Below are 18945 nucleotides of genomic sequence, written 5' to 3' on the forward strand. Positions count from 1 at the left end.
AGGTGACCTTATTGAATCATGTCAGATCTTTAGGAGGTTTGCCAGGTTAGATGCTGAGAGGTTATTCCTCCTTCTGAGGAGTCTAATACTAGAGGTCATAATCTCAGAGTAAGGCGTTACCCATTTTAGACCATGGCGAGGAGAAATTTTTCTGAGGGTAATGAATTTGTGGAATTCTTTACTTCAGGAGGCTGTCGAGTCTGTTTTGTTAAAAATATTCAAGGATGGGAATAGACAGATTTTTAATCAGTAAGGGAATCAAGGATTATGGTAAAAGGCAGGAAAGTGGAGTTGAGGATTGTCGGATCAGCCATGATCTCATTGAATAAAAGCAGATTTGATGGGTCAAATGGTCATTTTCTGCACCTATGTCTTATGGTCTAATGTTGGCTGGGATGTGTAGTGTGTTGATGTTGGTAGTCAGCTTGCTGTCGTAAGAAAGTCAGCCATCATTAGCCAGGTATAGAACATAGCCCTTGCTGTTGATCATATCTGTGCCTGACAATTTGTTTCAAATATTGTTATCATTGGATATGATTTTATAGCTTAAGTGTGTGTTGCTTTATTGAAATGAAACAGAAATTGCTGGAGAAACTCACCACGTCTGGCAGCATCTATGGAGAGAAAGCAGTGTTAACATTTCAAATACAGTGACCCTTCCTCAGTTCTGGGTTTAGTCTGCTTTTATCCTCAAATGCTGCCAGACCTGCTGAGTTTCTCCAGCAATTTCTGGTTTTGTTTCGGATTTTTCACATCCCCATTTTGTTATACTATGATTTTATTGATTTCCTTTATGAATTTAAGTATGTGATGCTTTATTTATTTCTTTTATGTGAGTATCATATACTGCTACTGACAAAGCCTGTCCACCATCCATAAGGCACAAGTCATAAGTGTGATGAAATACTGCACGCTTGCCTGGATGAGTGCAGCTCCATCAAAGCAAGAAGCTTGATACCATCCAGAACAAATCAGCCCACTTGATTGATACCACATCCGTAAACATTCACTTTCTGAACCACCAATGCTCATTGGCAGCAGTGTGTTCCATCTGCAAGATGCACTGCAGAAATTCTCCGAAGAGCTTTAGACAGTACCTTCCAAACCCATGACCACTTCCATCCAGAAGGACAAGGGCAGCAGATACATGGAAACGCCACCACCTGCCAGTTCCACGCCAGGACACCCATCTTTCTGATTTAGAACTGTGTTGCTGTTCCTTTAGTGTTGTTGGGTCAAATCCTGAAATTCCCTCCCTCACTGAATTGTGGGTCTACCTACAGCATTTGAACTTCAGTGTTTCAAGAAAGCAGCTCACCACCACCTTTAGAAGGGCATCTTGGGATGGGCAACAAATGCTGGCCCAGCCAGCGATCTACAAATCCCACAAGTGAATAAAAAAATCTGAAAATAAAATTAATTTCTTTATTGAATGTACGTGGTACTTCACACAACAATTTCAATTTAACAGTGAGACTAAATATTCATCTTAGAAGAAAAAGATTCAAGTGACTAATCTTTCACAGGTTGAGTTTAAAAATAACATGTTTAAGATTTGTAGACAATATATTTCTGATCCTATTTATTTGCATAGTTTTCCAGAAATTTCTAGAATATGTCTTCTCCTTTAGTTAATATTTGAGTGCTTATTTAAAAGTATATTGGCATTCCTGTATATCCCAAAACTTTCTTGTAATTGTTATGTATTGCAAGTTGTACATTTAAAGTGACTACAGCAAGTTCACTGTATCACAACTGTTTTGACGATTAGCAATGTATAGCAATTTCATGTGACGTGATGCTATGAATTGTGATTGTTTTGTCACAAAATTATGGTAGTACTGCATGGCTAACATGCCTGGTAATTTTAACTGAATGTGAGAATAAATTAAAACTTTGTAGGTAATTCACTGGTGAGGGTATATTTTGAGAGCCTGGGGAAGCCAAAATTATTCTCCTTGGGGCAGAAAAAGTTAACCGGCGATTGAGTAGAGATGTTCAGAATTGTGAAAGGCTTTGATAGGAAACGACCTGCAGGCACAGCAAACAATTGGGAAAGCAAATGGTATGTTAACCTTTTATAGCAAGGTGGTTGGAGTATACAAGTAAAGAAATCTTGCTGCAGTTATATAGGGCTTTAATGAAGCCACATGCCATGGGGAGATACAGAAAAGGTTCATTTGATTGTCACTCTCAGCAATCGGAGTTGACCTGCAAGGGGAGATGGAGTAAAATTGGCCTTTATTCTTTGGATTTTAGAAGAATATGAAATCATGTTATTGAAACATATAATATTCTGAGGGCTTGACCTGATATATGCTGAGAGGCAGTCATCTAAAGCTAGGGTTGATAGCCTCAGGATAAAGAGTTGACCATTAAGTCTGAGATGGGAAATTTCTTCAGAGGCTTGTAAGTCTCTGGTTTTCTCCATTCCAGATGGCAGAAGATGTTCAGTCTTAGAGCTCAGTACAGCATAGTTAGGGCAAAGAAGTATTGAATGAGAAAGTTTGCTTGAAGCCTTGTATGACCTACTCCCTCCTCTTTTTTTAAATTCTTAAAATTAGTGTCAAAATGCTGGAACTCCCTACAGCACAACATTGTGGGCAAATCTACACCAGACAAACTGCAGTACTTAAGAAGGTGGCTGTCTGCTACTTTCTTGGACAGTTAGGGTGTGTAATAAATGATGACCTTGCCAGCAAACCCAAACCCCATAATTGCACAATTTATAAAATACTGTTTCTAATGGCAATTAGCTAAGTAGCCAGATGACATAGATTTAAGGTAATTTGCAAGAACTAGAGGCAAGAAAGAAATATTTTAAGTAGCTCATTACAATCGGGAATGCAGTGACTGTAGAGGTGAGAAAGCAGATTCAATGGTTACTTTTCAAAAGGAAATTGAATATGTGCTTGAAAAAGAAACAAAATGCAGAGCTACGGCAAAAGAGCAGGGGACTAGGACAAATTGGATACTTCTTTAAAAGCTGACATAGGCATGATGCCCAACTAGCTTACTTTTATGCTGAGGGTTAAATAGAGTCAAAGTATTACAGCATGGAAACAGGCCCTTCGGCTCAAACTGATCCATGCTGACCATGGTGCCCACTCAGCTGGTCCCAATTGCCCGCATTTGGTCCATATCCCTCTAAACCCTTCCCATCCAATCCAAATGTTTTTTTTTAAATGTTGCTATTGTACCTGCCTCAACCACTTTGCCTGACAGCCCATTCCATATACAGACCACTCTCTCAGTGAAGAAGTTGCCTGTCAGGTCCTTCTTCAATCTTTCTCCTCTCACCTTAAACCTATGCCGTCTCGTCATCAAATCCCCATCCCTGGGAAAATGACTATATTCACTCATCCTATCTACGTTCCTCATGATTTTATACACCACAATAAGGTCACCCCTCATTCTCCTATGTTCCAATGTAGACTGAGATAGCTTTTCTGTGGGGCAGAACGATTCTCATTGCCCATTGTGATGACAGTTGCTCAGAATTTCTATATTTCCTTTGGAAGTTCAGTATTTTTGCAATATTTTGACTAGTATTAATTGTGGTGGTGTATTAGAAGATACAAATAATTTACCAAGTGTTGAGATATTTACTTGACTTCTGTACATGGTCTGTGGAAGAGCTAGATTTGATGAATGAATTTTTCTCATTTAATCTTTCTTAAATCATTTTTGCTATGTAACTATATTATATAATGTTGTCCTATGGCTATAAAATTTAAAAAGAATGTCATCCATTTTTCTCAATTAGATGCAATATTAGAGTAATTGCTTCTTCGAATGGGTGTCAGTAAATTGGACGTTCTGTATAGACGATTCCTCCTTTCAAAACTTTTCATTCAAGGATGGGGAAAGCCGGATGATCTCAGAAGGTATTGTATGAAGAAACTGTTCTGTGACATTTGACTTTACATGATTTTAGAATTGCACTGTCGAAGTGTTCTTGTCATCCAGTAGTCCTTTTGGGGACTGATAATGAAGCCAGTCCATGTATTCATGTTCAAAGTTTGTTCTTGTGATTTGGGAAAATGATTATATCCTTTTCAGTAGTGTTGAAGCACTTCATTATTCGGCTGCTGCAAGACTTAATTGGTGTCTGTAAATAAACTTTTCTTCTCAGACTGCCTGCTTGTTTTGACTAAAGTATGATAGAGGTAGAGATGGAATTTGCTGCAGAGGTGTTAGGGGAAAAACAGAAACAAAATTTACTGTAACTTTAAAAGTTTCCATATAAATCGAGGAAATATAATTAGTTATCCGATGAATGAGCTGGCCTAATGACTCATGAAAATCTAAATTGAATTACATTAATCAATAGGATGTAGCATATACACTACTACATTCTTTCTACTGCATGAGATATGTGAAATCATTTTTATCTGATGTTGGAATTTTGGAGTGGATACTACAAGGTCAAGGGTTGTACATTTGTTTGTTCTCCCTATGTCAGTCTTGCATGACTTTGCTATTCTCTCCTGTTGTGTATCCTCTGCAGTTGTTCAAATCTGGCATGGAGTGGAATGTACTATTTTCTAAGTTCCAAGCATCAATCTCTGTATACGTATGAAGCATGCTCAGCTTTCTCTTGCTTCAGTCTTTTCCATCTTGAATAATTCTGCAGCTGTTCCAGGGATTCTTGCTGTGAAACTGCTACAGTGACTTGTATAGAAAGAGGAAGTTGAACGTTTCATACAGTGCGGCAATGAATCTCATTCTGTGTGTGTGTGGAAGACAGGAAACAGTCATGGAAAACAAACTTAGATGAAAAATGTATTGTGCATGTTAATGCCTCTATGGTGAAGTAACTGAAATCAAGAGTTCAGTAGAATGTAGTTTGAATGATAGGCTGTTCGATATTCTGATATGCTTGCTTAAATTGCTGTAAATATCTCAGTCAAATAATTAAACTCCTTTAGGATTTATTCTTAGACTTTTAATGACTTTTAAATTATTAAGCCAAACATTGTATTTTGGTGCTATTTGTAGTTGATAGCAATCAACAATTTAAATTTCAAAAATTGCAGTTGGAAATAAACACCAAAAAGCTTTTGTGTATTCCTTTGGATGCCAGTAGTTGTACCTCTGGTTGACATTGGACTTATATTTAATTGGAAAGTTTTAAAAATATTGTAACTGTGTTTTTAAAATTTTAGGTTGTTTGAATTTAGGAAAACAATAGGAAATCGAGAAAAATGTCAACAGTTGGTCCCTAAAGACTACCCCATATTCATTGACAAGGTAAGCCATTAGCTACAAAATAGCCTTTTGTAGAACTGTGCTATTTTTCTTTTAAATTACGCTGTTGGACAAGATAAAACATAATTCAAACAAAAACTGAAAAACTGCAGATGCTCTAAATCAAAAACAAAAACAGAAATTGCTGGAAAACTCAGCAGGTCTGGCGGCATCTGTGGAGAGAAATCAGAGTTAATGTTAACTGTTCTAAGGAAGGGTCACTCGACCCGAAACGTTAACAGATTTCTCTCCACAGATGCTGCAATTTCTGTTTTTCTTTGTGTTTAAAACCTAATTCAAACCATCTTTCCCTAATTTGTACGTATCAGTGAATCGAATTCTTGTCTTCATTGTGAAAACAGGCTGATCTGATATCAGGCAAAATTTCTCTCGGGTATTTAAGTACAGTGTTCGTAACAAACATAGATTTGAATTAGGAGTGGGGAAGGCCACTCCCCTCATGAGCTTGCTCCGTCATTCAAGTAGATCGTGGTTGATCTGATTACTCCAAATTTCTGCCTACCGTTGATAATGTTTGACCCCTTATCAAGAAATAACCACTCAGCCTCTGCTTTTACAGCCTTTTGAGGAAGACAGTTCCAACGATACACAATCCTCTTTAAGAAACAAATTCTCCTCATCTCTGTATTAAATGGGTGACTCCTTATTTTTAACCAGTGACCCAAAATTCGAGATCTTCCCCATAAGTGGAAACATCATTTCTAAATCCACATTTTTAGAAACTCCAAAGATTTTGTATGTTTCATTCCGGTCACCTTTTACTCTTCTTTACTATAGCAGATACAAACCTCGTCTTTCCAACTTTTCCCCATTAGACAACCCACCCATTCAAGATACTAGTCCAGTGAGCCTTCTGAAAACTGCTGACAATGCATTTGTATCATTGTAGGTTTACTTGTATATTTTCTGTACTAAGTTCAACTAATTGGATGCAGCAGTGTTTGCTTACAGTTGAATTCAGTTGTGCCATGATGCATTTTCCACCAATAGCTTATGCTGATATTGAACTTTCAGTGTAGGGATCACTTGACAAAGAGGGCAAATTGAGGAAGGTCACAGAGATACTATAATAATGGTATTGGTTTAGAGAACGCTCTTTGGAAGATATTGTGAAATTTAGCAAGATTGAAGGATTTAGGACAGGAATTGAATTCAGTAAGAATGAAATGCTGCTACTGGTAGTACAGAGAGAGGGTGTGTGATAAGTAGCCCAGAGTTGAGTCCAGAAAATATTAGCGGGGATCTAGATGTGGAGGCAGGTGGAGACGGAAGATAGCTTGAGCCAATGATTTGTCACTTGTCAGTGAGCTGTGCAGATAAGAGCCCATGGAATTAGTGAAAACTTGAATGCTCAGTGTGCATGATTTAGTACAAGAGGGCTTTAAGTGCTACAGTTGCTATTGAATTGTAACGTTTTTGAGAAGTTTGAAGGTTGATTAACAGGATGTTAAGAAACATTTGTTAGTTTAAAGAAGTAGATTGAGTATTTTAATAGCAATAGAAATAAATAATGTAATTGATGGGCGGATAGTGAAGTGTTGTCAGGAGCTTGGAGAACACTTGATCCGGTTGTCGGCTTGTACAGAGAGAAAAGTCAATTCTCGTAACCTCATAAATTACTGTTAGCAGCTTGTATTAAACAAGACATGCGTTGCTTAAATGTTCTTATCACAAAATTAGACATACATTTTCCCACAAACTGAACTTGGACTGACTTATACACCCACTAGAGTCCTCTGACACTCCCCAGTTAGTTACAGAATATAAAAGCTAATACCTGATCAAGATACCTGCTGCAGCTAACAAGGGCCGCGCTAGACAGGCGCTTCTTTGTCTGTCTCTCTCTCTCTCTCTCTCTCTCTCTCTCTCTCTCTCTCTCTTTTGGTTATTGATGAATTATTTCTTTTGTCTCTCCCACTATATGTGTCCAATCTGCTGTCAGGTGTAGAATGGCTTGTAATTTGGTGCGAACAAACCTCCATACATCTTGGTCTGTATCGGTACGTTGGATCGTGAGGTTTTTCTGTTATCACCACCTTGGTCATTGTCTGGGACAGTGCTTGTCCACTAATCACCAAATCAGAGGTCACATTATTAATAGCTACATTGTGTCCTTCCAGAGGGCATTGTCTTTTCTCCAACCCACTTTATTAATTATTCATCATTCACCCAGTCTCGGACTTGGTGAGCATGCAGCTGTAACAAATTAGTCCCGATCATTGTCAACTCAGAGCTAGTGTATATGGCACACACCTCGGCCTTATGGGCCTCCTCAGAAGTATTGTTCATACGATCAGTGATTTAAATTAGTTGTATCCTGTAAAGGGTTTAGAACTTTAACTGTGTCCAGGGTTACTTGTGACACATCCAGGCCCATCTGGTTGGTTTGTATCTGGTCTAAGTAACATTCCCCAGTAATGACCTGCATTTTCTGCTGAAGGGATTGTATTTGACTTTCTAATTCCACTATGTCCAAGGTGTTGATGGTTGCCACTCCTGATGCATATCCTGCCCCTGCTACCTCCAATAGTCCTCTTTTCTTTCTATTCTTGTTGGATTTAAGCTCATTCCTGCTCATCATTCCTGTTCATCAAGGAGGTGGACAAATAATTGTTTTGTGGTGGACAGGCACCATTCTGGAGCTGTCATTTCAGTTAAATTAAAGGCTACCTGGACATGCCAATATCCAGGTACCAAAATGACAGATTCTCCAGTCTCCTCTAGCACCAGACTGAGATTCACTACATCTAGGTTCCAGTGTGGTTTTAATCACCGGGGGACGTGGGGTAATAAGCTTCTTATGGGTCCTGAAAATTATGAAGGGCCCTGGCCCCTGACAAAAACCCCTATCTGCATCTCTCAACGCCCTTTTTTCTCTATTTCCCTCCTGTATCATGTCATCCCCTGTACAGTTGACGATGATCCAACCAATTTTCTTGAATTACCTTGAGTAGCTGCCCCAGACAATCTATCTTTTTTGTGTGTCACTACTCCAGTCTATATTCACATAGGTGCGATCCCAGTGAACCATAATTTTACCTCGACTGTCATTCCCCGATGGTTGTTCAATAAATGGACGTATAAATTGATTAGTAATTTGTCCTTCTGGGATTACCACCAGTGTCACCTCCAGAACTCTGTTGCATGAGAATTGTACCTCTGTTCCTTCTGGTATACCCAATGTCTTCTTTGTGCATGCCAACCCATTCACTCCCATATAATACAAATTTAAGTCCCTTCTGCTTCCTTTATTAGTTTGTATTATCTTGCGCTGTGGAACAGAGTTGTTCTCAATCATGGGATATTCTTCCAGTATTGATAATGCTTGAGGCGCATTCACTCATTGTGGTGACTCTGATGGTGGCTCAACCATAGTTTCAAGCATGATCAGCCCAATGGCGACAAAATGTATTACTCCTTTCATCCTAGGTTAGACCTGTAACATAGAAGTGTAATTTATACTCTTATTTACAGTTTCTTTCTTATCACTACTCTAAGCCCAGGTTCTCCAAACTCTGAGCCAGATCATCTATCCCCTTTTCCTAATCTGTTTCCGATTCTAACCATCTGTTTTGTCTGACCCGATTTACTTCCTGTCCCCTTTCTGTTTTTCTTTCGTCATTTTCTTTGGCTAGTCTTTATACGTGGACGGCCAACGTCGGGTCACGTTCCAGTTATCTCTTTGGATATCTGTAACTGGTCCTGTTCTTGCTGTCTCTGACCTTGGGAACCCGGCGCATCATTAGCATCGAGCATCACATGCCAATTGTGGCTAGCTTGCTTCTCTCCTACTAACTTTAACTGATTGAGATACCAACTACTCTTGCCTCGTGCCATTAATACCTTGTATACAGATGGGCTAGCCTTATCTACTATCTTGGAGAAACCGGTGAACTTGGACTCAAGAATGAGGTGGGCTAGCGTATTCCTATCATTACTGTTTCTATCGGGTTGGCTTTTGCGTCGATTTAGGCCTTCCTTTGCTGCTGCTTCTTCTCTTGTTGGTGGGCTGCTACATAATTTGCTTTCTTTGCTGTTTCAACCAACAGTTGTACCCATTTTTCTGGTTATGCGATTGTCTACCTTGGGTCCAGCCAAGTCCAAACGTACCAAACGCCACAACCTGCCAGGTTGTCTTATGCTGCTGCATTACTTTAACTATCATGTTTTTCAATGTCCCATTCATTCTTTCCACAATTCTACTAGACTGTGGCCTTTTGGGTATGTGGAATCTCTGTCTGATCCCAAGAAGGTTCATCACATTTTACGGCCCAAGTAATGCAAAATGTATTCCGTGATCTGACTCTGTGCTCGAGGACATACCCCAACGATTGAATACCTGTTCCTACAAAATTTTTGCAGTATTCCTGGTTGTATTTGTCATGGTCGGGAAAGCTTCCACCCATTTATTAAAGGTGTCCACTATTACTAGAATTTACTTGTATCCTCCTGGAGGGGTGTGTAGGGGTCCAATATAGTCAATTCATAAATTAGTCCACGGCCCTTCTACTAATCTAGTATGTTGGAGGGTCCCTTTCTTAACGTTTTTATCGGGGTTATGCTATGTGCAGATCAAACCATTAGTAACGTGGTGTTCCACATCACCACCTTTCATTCCAGGCCACCCGCACACTTCCTTTATCTTATCCTGGGTATTCTCTGCCCCTTTATGTCCCCAGTGAATTATTTGATTTCATCCCTCCCACTCTGGCACCCCACATTTTCCATCATATGAAACTACTCCGTCCTGGACTAGATCCCTTTGTGTGCTTTATATGAGTGAGATTCTGCTCCTTCTGTTAGGTTTTTTTTTCAATTCCCTGTCTTTCATTTGCTCCTGTGCTAAATCCGTTACCTCAACTTATTCCCGAGACATTCCCTCTACGTCTACGTCTACCTCTTCCCACTGTTGGATAGGCTGGAGGGGGTGCCCTCTGAGTAGGTCTTCCCCCTTCATTTCTCTAGATTGTTACGTGATCTTTAACAGGCATCATCCTTACTCCAGAGGTCTTGGGAAATTTTGTTGTTTCTTTTTCCCATGCTCGAACCATCTTCCTCATTACCCAGGCCTCTGTGTGCGTGTCATCAGTGGGAGCAAACTGCTCTAATACCCTCCTTGACTCCTTGGTGCCGTGCAACACCAACGTTCTCAGCCATCGGTTCCTAGCCTCTGCCTCCAGATTGTTCCTGTCCAAGGTTGTATCATGTGCCCCCTGAAACACTGCCCAAAAGTGTGCTGCAAACGCGGTGGGTGTTCACCTTTCCTTTGATAGCACTTTATCAGCGCCTCCAATGGGTCCCCTCTGTTAGTGCCCACAACAGTTAACACCTGGTCTTTTAAAGCCTCAATTGTGCCTCTACCAACTTTCTGCTCTTCCCTTAAGACAGAACGTACATGTGGGCGCAGGCACATTACTATTAATTTTCCTTCCTCAGCGTTATCTAAACCATGTATTTCCCTCTGTTGTCTGACTGCTCGGAACAGCTCCCTAGGATTATACCCCGGCGTGCATGTCCCAATACCTTTCGCAATGTCCCTCAACAGTGGGGTGAAATATACTACCCTCTTGCCCTCTACTATCTGACCATCTGCCTGTAATCCTCCTCTGGTGGTTACGAGGTGGGGACATTAAGAATGGAGCTGACGGGGTCTCCAACCCTGGTCCATAAGCTGGCAGTGGATCCTGTGGTAGAGGCTTCCCATCATCATGTCTGGACCTAGCTGTTTCATCTGCTAAATCGTCCCAATCTATGTCCCCTTCACTGCCTTCCTCAGTTCTGTCAGATGCAAAGGCGTACATTGTGCCTCTCTGTGCGGTGAGCTGACCTTGCAGCTTCTCTACCTGTCTGACATTTTGTGTGATCCACGGCACTACTCCTCCTCTTCTCCTGAGTTGCTCTCTGAATCATATTCACTGCAGCTTTTATATCATTAAATTTTTGCTTCCATCCTTCCACCTCAGCATTAGGTGTTTGGACTTCTTCTTCTCGCTTACTCCTTTCCCCAACTAGCTTCTCACACTGCATCTGGTTCATATGTACCAAGTCCGCACTCCTCTGTCCCTGCAGATCAGTTACCTTTTCACTAGGCGGGCTACCCCCTCGCGAAGTCTCTTATTCTCTTCCTCTAGTGTTTCCCTCTCTACCTTGTCTAACTTGGCTAGCTGTCGGCATTCCATTCATTCCTCCATTAAACAGCCGATCGCTACCACCTTTTGTACTGTTTTAAACTTCTTGTCCGACATCTTCGTTTGAGCAACCTGCCAAAGGGCTTCCCCAGTAGATGTTCCCTTGTCCGTCGTGTGACCTGCATATTACCCGTATTGCGGCCATTTCTCTATTTATGTATTTCAGGAGGAGCCCTGTCCAATCAGGGCAGTCCATTCCCTCCTGATTCATCATTGTACACTGGTGGCTACGGATTAACCCCAAACTCCCTTTTTCTGTACTCTGCTAATTCAGTTCGACTTGCATCTTCTGCTGACACAGCGGAGATGTCTTCCCTCAAACCCAAAGCTCTCGCTCGGTCTGACCCGAGTCTCCCGCTGACTCAACGGAGAGATCTACCCTCGGATCTGAGTCACGGCACCGTAATATGTTGTAGGGAGCCTAGAGAGCATTGGCTCCAGTTATTGACTTACATAGAGAGAAGAGTCAATACTTGTAAGCTCACAAATTACTTTATTCATGTATTAAATAAGACACATGTTGCTTAAATGTTTTTATCACAAAACTAGACCTGTACATTTTCCCACAGACTGAACGTGGTGCTACTTATACACCCACTAGGGTCCTCTGACACTCCAAGGGCTTGACTAATTCACTTCTCGCATGCCTTTACCTTATTGGCCCTGGCCCAGAGACTTTGGTAGCATTACCTCATTATTTCTCACCTAATGAGGCTTTTGCATTACTCCATCTTTCTTAGATTTTACAGAACTTAGTTAATTCAAACCGGTTTAAATCGGCTCAAACTAGCACCTGGGCACAGGTCATTTTTAGTTCAGAAGCTGCTTCTTTCTTCATGTCAGCACCTTTGCATTCAGTACCTCCTGTTAGCGATATCAGCGACTGGTACCCCTCTATCTCTCTCTATCTTTCTGCAGCCTCTGGCTAACGTCTCCCCAGGCAGCAATGTCAGCAACTTGTACCTTTCGATCTATCTTTATCTCTCTGCAGCTTCTGGCTAACAGAAGGCTGGCTTAAGATCAAGGAGGATATTGAGGTTGCACAATATTGGATTCTGTTAGAATTGAGTTTGCAGTAAAATCTGAACAGTAGATTTACTCTTGCCGGTGTTTAGGTGGGTTTTTTTCGGACTTGAAGGCATTGAATACTGCAAAGATTAGCGTTTTGGCTTCAGCTGTTTGGGAGTGAGTTTAAATATGTCAGATTCTGCTAACAATATAAAGTTAGATGGGAAAGTAAGCCATTTATGGGATATGAAGGGTATGTGAAGGGATTTATACAGTTAAGTACTTGAATAAGAGTGAACAAAAAGAGTACAATGTGGGGGAAATATAAGTAATGTGAATCAGTAGGAAATGATGAGACACAGGGAATGTTATTCAGAAGAATCTGAGTATCCTTCTCTGTCAACCACAGAAAGCTAACTTACTTCCCTAATACTGGTTGTACGTGCAAGTAGGACTTTACCTTTTATCACAAAGGGGTTCAATTATCAGAGTGAAGAAGTCTCACTGCAATTTTAAGGATTGTGGGAACATTGTAGGAACATGTAGTTGACGTAGAAGGTAAACCTTGTTCTTACTGATGGTGGAACAAACTTGTAGCCAAATGGCTTATTATATTTCTTATGTTCTTTGAGGTATATTTTTGTATATCAATGGTTGTAACTGGAATATTGCCCAATTTTCGAGCCTTACTTTAGATAAGATGTCACGGCCTGAAGAGGTAACAATGCAACACTTAGAAGTACTCAGAACTGAGTGATTTTGTTCAGGTAAATTGAGGGGAAAAATAACTGCTTAAGTTGATTCATGAATTGCTACTTAGAGCACATAAATTTTAATTCATTGGTTAGAAAAAACAAAGGGATATCATATTTGATAAACCTGTTGGAGTTTTTTGAGGATGTTACTAGTGAGTAGATCAGGGAGATCCGGTGGAGGTAGTAAATATGGATTTTACAAAGTCTTCCAATATGGTTCATTACAGGATGTTAGTAAACAAAAATTAAAGCACATTGGTGGGGTAATATATTGGCACGGATTAAGGATTGGTTAATTAAAAGAAACTGGAGTAGGAATAAATAGATCTTTCCCAGGTAGACCGCCTTTGACTAGTGAGGTTTCACAAAGCTAAATACTTATGCCCCCACTGTTCACCATCGAGATCAATGATTTAGATTTGGGGTCTAAATGTAATATTTCCAAGTTTGGAGATGACACAACAATATATGCTTTGAGGATGATGAAAAGAGACTTGAAGGGAATTTGGAAAGCATGAGTATGGGGCAAACACATGGCAAATAGAATATAGTGTGGATATATAAGGTTATCCACTTTGGTAGGAGAATTGGAAGTACAATGTATTCCTAAATAGTGAGAGGTTGGGAAGCATTAATGTCCAAAAGCATCTGGTTGTCCATTACAAAACTTTTAAAGGCTAGGTAGGGTGGATGCAGAAGGGCTTTTCCCCGGGTGGTGGGATGGGAAAAAAGTAGAAGCAGTGACAGTTTCAGAATAGAGAGCACGTCATTTAGGACCGAGGTGAGAACTAATCTTTTCACCTTATGCTTGTTGGAGGTCCGTTGTCTCAGCTCTAGGACATCTCTGCATGTATTCCTCAGGGTTGTATCCTGAGCCCAACCATCTTCAGCTGCTTTGTTAATGATCATCCTTCCATTATAAAGTCAGAAGTGGGAATGTTCATCAGTAATTACACAATGTTCAGCACTATCCACCACTTCAGATACTGAAGCGGTCCATGTCAAAATGCAGCAAGACCTGGACAATACCCAGGCTCAGTGGCGAGTAGCATTGGCGCCACACATATACCATGTAATGACTGTCTCCAATAAATCACAATCTAACAACCACTCCTTGACATTCAATGGCATTATCATCACTGCTTCCATCAATATCAACATCCTGGGGGTTATCATTGATCACAAACTCAACTGGACTAGTGCTAGATGTAAATATAGGGTTAGCTACAAGAGCAGGTCAGAGGCTAGGAATACTGCAGCAAGTGACTCACCAGCTGACTGGTGGCCACCACCCACAAAGTCACAAGCCAGGATTGTGATGCAGTACTCCCCACTTGCCTGGTTGAGTTCAGCTCCAGCAACACTCAACAAACTTGGTACCATCTAGCACCATATCCACATTCAGTCATTCTACCACTGATGCTTAGTAGCAGCAGTGTGTTCTAGCAACAAGATGCAATGCAGAAATTCACCAAAGATCCTTGTACAGCACCTTCCAACACACAGCAATTGCCACCTAGAAGGACAAGGGCAGTAGATGGATGGGAATGTCACCACCTTCAAGTTCCCCTCCAAGCCACTCACCATTCTGATTTGAAACTTTATCACCATTCCTTCATTGTCGCTGGGTCAAAATGCTGGAATTCCTGTCTTAATAACATTGTGGGTCTATCAATAGCACATTGACTACAGCAGTTCAACAAGGCAGCTCACCACCACTTTATCAAGGGCCACTAGTAATGGGCAATAAATGCTGGTCCAACCAGCAATGCCCACATCCCACGAGTGAATTTAAAAAAAAGAACATAGCAGTGAGTACCTGAAAGGGTTATGGAAACTTTGGTTATTGACTATTTTTGAGAGCGATCAATTGATTTCTAGGTAAAAACTATATCAAGGGAGATGGCAATCAGCCATGTTCTAGAAAGACAGAACAAAATTGAGAGGCCAAATGGTCTATACTTCTATGTTCAGTGGAGAAGTTAGGAACATTGTTTTTATGAAACAAGCTGTTGGGTATGGAATGGAATAGATAATTACATCGTTAACATAATTAACTACGTTGTGTCTCTAATGCATTGCATCACAGTACGTATTTCACTGTGTTCCCATTAAGTTAATACTTGGTATTGGAAAATAGTAGGCAGCTACTGTGATCTTGTGGAAATGTGAAAAATAGCATTATTCATATCATCCCTACGTAGTAGTGTTGGACAAGGAGCATGTGAAGCAAAGATGTCACCGCCCCCACCCCCACCCCCATGTCCATGTTTTCCTGGTCATGAAGTCATAGAGTTATACAGCATGGAAACCGACCCTTTGGTCCAACCAATCCATGCCAACCATAATCCTAAACTAAACTAGTGCCACTTGCCTACGCTTGGCCCAGATCCCTCCAAACATTTCTTATTCATTATATTTTTAAATGTTGTAAATGTAATCATATCCACCAGTTCCTCTGGAAGTTCATTCTATACATGAACCACTCTGTGTAAAATAAAAAGTAGCCTGTCATGTCTTTTTTAAAATCTTTTTCCTCCCACCCTTAAAAATATGCCACCTCGCCTTGAAATCCCCCACCCTAGGGAAAAGACACCTACCATTTATTTTGTCTATATCCCTTATAATTTCATAAACCTCTATAAGGTGAACCCTCAACCTCCTATGCTCCAGTAAAAAAAAGTCCCAGCCTATGCAGCCTCTCCAGATAAGTCAAACCCTCCATTCCCGGCAACATCCCGGTAAATCTCTTCTGAACCCTCTCTAGCTTAATAATATCCTTCCGATAAAGGGGCGACCAGAACTGGACACTACTCCAGAAGATGCCTCACCAACATACTGTACAACCTCAATATGGCATGCCAACTCCTATACTAAAAGGTCTGAACAATGAAGACAAGCATGCTAAGTGTTTTCTCAACCGCCCTATTCCCACTTCCACCCTTTTACTGTGACTTTTACCAGTGAGTACAGTGAATGTACAGATGAAAGCAGTCTTGTTAGCTTCTGTAAGGCAATTGTGCCTGTGTGATAACAACTGGCTGAGAATGCCTGGGCTCAGGAATGAATAACTTGGCCAAAAGTTATGGTCTTGATAATTGTTGAAAAGTACCTATCAGGCCATTGCATGAGGACAAGATTGAATTTCTCTGATTTATTTTGCAGGGCAAGAAAGGAGTGAGCCAGAAGTTGTAGATATTAAGATTAGTTGTAGGTATTATTGGTGCTAATGACCTAGAGAGGGCAAGCATCAAAGTCCTACAATTTGATTTCAGGAAGAAGTTAAAAAGTTGGATCTCAAAAATAGTAATTGTTGAATTACTTCCAGTGCTATGCGCTCATAAGAGTAGAAATAGAAAGTTTAACAATGGTCAACATGTGACTTGAAACATGGTGCATTGAGACCAGTTTGGGAGCAAATGGCTGTTATCAAGAGACAAATTGCACCTCAGTAGGACCGGTACCAGTGTCATTTCAGGAGGTTCACTGATGTGGTTGGAAAGGGTTTGAGATACTTTTGGAAGGGGTTGGAAACCATATAGAGGTAGAAAACAGGAATAAGGTGCATACGTTTAGAATACCAAGTAGTTCTAGAGAAGGGAAGAGATGAATAATAGAAAGCAGCCAAGTAAGAAGAAGTAGTAAATTATTAGGTGAATTGAAAGTACTTGAGAAAGTAAAAGTCAAAATTAGAGTTGTTGTGCATGTAAATGAATATATGGAATATGGTAAATCAGATTGGTGCATTAATAGATGCAAACGCCCATGTTGAAATTTGATTTTATATGACAGAGATGTGGCTAAAAGAAATCTAAGTCTTAGTTTAAATATCCCACAATACAAGTCGTTCAATACTTAAGAAATAGGAGCATGAGTAGGCCATCTGGCCTATTGAGCCTGCTCTGCCATTCAATACGATCACGGCTGATGTTTCATGGACTCAGCTCCACTTACCTGACTGCTCACCATAACCCTTAATTCCTTTTCTGTTCAATAAACATCTTTGCCTTAAAAATATTCAACGAGGTATCCTCAACTGCTTCACTGGGCAGGGAATTCCGCTGATTCATCCAAAGGGTTTTGAAGAAGTAGTCCGTCCTCAACTCGGTCCTAAATCTGCTTACCCTTGTTTTGAGGCTATGCCCCCTAGTTTTAGTTTCACCCACCAGTGGAAACAATCTCCTGACTTCGATCTTATCTATTCCCTTCAAAATTTTATGTTTCTATAAGATTCACCCCTCACTCTTTTAAATTCCAATGAGTATGGTCCCAGTCTACTCAATCTCTCCTCATAAACCAACCTTCTCAATTCCGGACTCAGCCTACTGAACCTCCTCTGCACCCCCTCCAGTGCCAGTACATCCTTTCTCAAGTAAGGAGACAAAACTGTACACAGTACTCTAGGTGTGGCCCAATCCAGCACCCTGTACAGCTGCAGCGTGATCCCCCTATTTTTAAACTCCATGCCTTTAGAAATAAAGGACAGTATTCCATTTGCTGCCTTAATTACCTGCTGCACCTACAAACCAACTTTTTGTGAGTCATGCACAAGGACATGCAGGTCCCTCTGCACAGCAGCATACTGCAGTTTTTCACCATTTAAATAATAGTCTATTTTACTGTTATTCCTACCAAAATGATGACCTCACATTTGCCAACATTGTACTCCATCTGCCAGACCCTTGCCCACTTTCTTAACGTATCTGTATCCCTCTGCAGACTTTCAGTGTCCTCTGCTCACTTTGTTCTACCACTCATCTTAGTGTCAGCTGTGAACTTTGACACACTATACTTGGTTCCCAATTCTAAATCAACTATGTAAATTGTAAACAATTAAGGAAAGGGGGAGAAGTGGCGGGTAAGGACGGTGTTTGATGCAGTGGCCTCAGACTTATTAAAAACTGAAAGAACTGCGGATGCTGTAAATCCGAAACAAAAACAGAAATTGCTAGAAAAGCTCAGCAGATCTGGCAGCATTTGTGGAGAGAAATCAGAGTTAACATTTCGGGTCGAGTGACCCTTCTTCACAATTTCCACAGATGCTGCCAGACCCCTTGGCCTTTTGCAGCACTTTCTGTTTTTGCTTCCGACATGGTTTGCTGATGTATCGTCATTAAGGTGGTATTTCATGGGTTCTGGCAACTTATGGTTGCAAACTGTGATGGACAAGAATTTTGATTTCTTTTGAACTAAGGGAATTGATTTGGCATTTGGACCATTTTGTAATTTTTAAAAAATCTGTGCAGTATCATTTTTCAATGCAGCTGGTCTTTCTCTCTCTCTCTCTCTCTCTTCTGTATTCTTTAATCTTCATATGAAGTTTTGCCAACCAGGTGGTATTTAATCATGGCTGACTGACATATCAGATTGTTGATCTAAAAATAGAAAGTGGTCATGAAAATTTTCCAGCCAGTTCTACCTTCAGTCTCCGTAATAATCTGAGAAATATATACAAAGTAAGTGCTTTAAAGGAATTTATTGTTCAGCGGACGTTTCATTACCTTGCTTGGTAATATCATCAGTGCAGCCTCCGATGAAGGCTGTTGTGTTTTCCTGCCTGGTATTTAAACTCTGGTGTCCGTTGAGCTGGGTTACCTCACTTCCAGTTTCCCTTCACAATGGAGTATATATAGGATCTAGCTCTATGTGTTTGTTGATGGCCTTCTTAGTGGAGATTCAGGCCTCTACGAATTCCTGTGCTTGCCTCTGCTTGGTTTGTCCCA

The 18945-nt window shown here is 40.6% G+C and overlaps 1 protein-coding gene across 1 annotated transcript in view; it reads left to right on the forward strand.

The window, feature by feature from the left end:
* The window catches only part of LOC109934529 (La ribonucleoprotein 1B), a 192131-nt gene that overhangs the window by 14242 nt on the left and 158944 nt on the right, over positions 1 to 18945 (forward strand). The window contains exons 3-4 of the mRNA XM_048609725.1: positions 3767 to 3887; positions 5169 to 5253. Of these exons, the coding sequence (XP_048465682.1) occupies positions 3796 to 3887; positions 5169 to 5253 (177 nt within the window). The 5' untranslated portion in view covers positions 3767 to 3795. The remainder of the gene's footprint in view (positions 1 to 3766; positions 3888 to 5168; positions 5254 to 18945) is intronic.

This window comes from Rhincodon typus, chromosome 1, assembly GCF_021869965.1.
Source record: "Rhincodon typus isolate 14 chromosome 1, sRhiTyp1.1, whole genome shotgun sequence".
In the NCBI taxonomy this organism is placed as follows: domain Eukaryota; kingdom Metazoa; phylum Chordata; class Chondrichthyes; order Orectolobiformes; family Rhincodontidae; genus Rhincodon; species Rhincodon typus.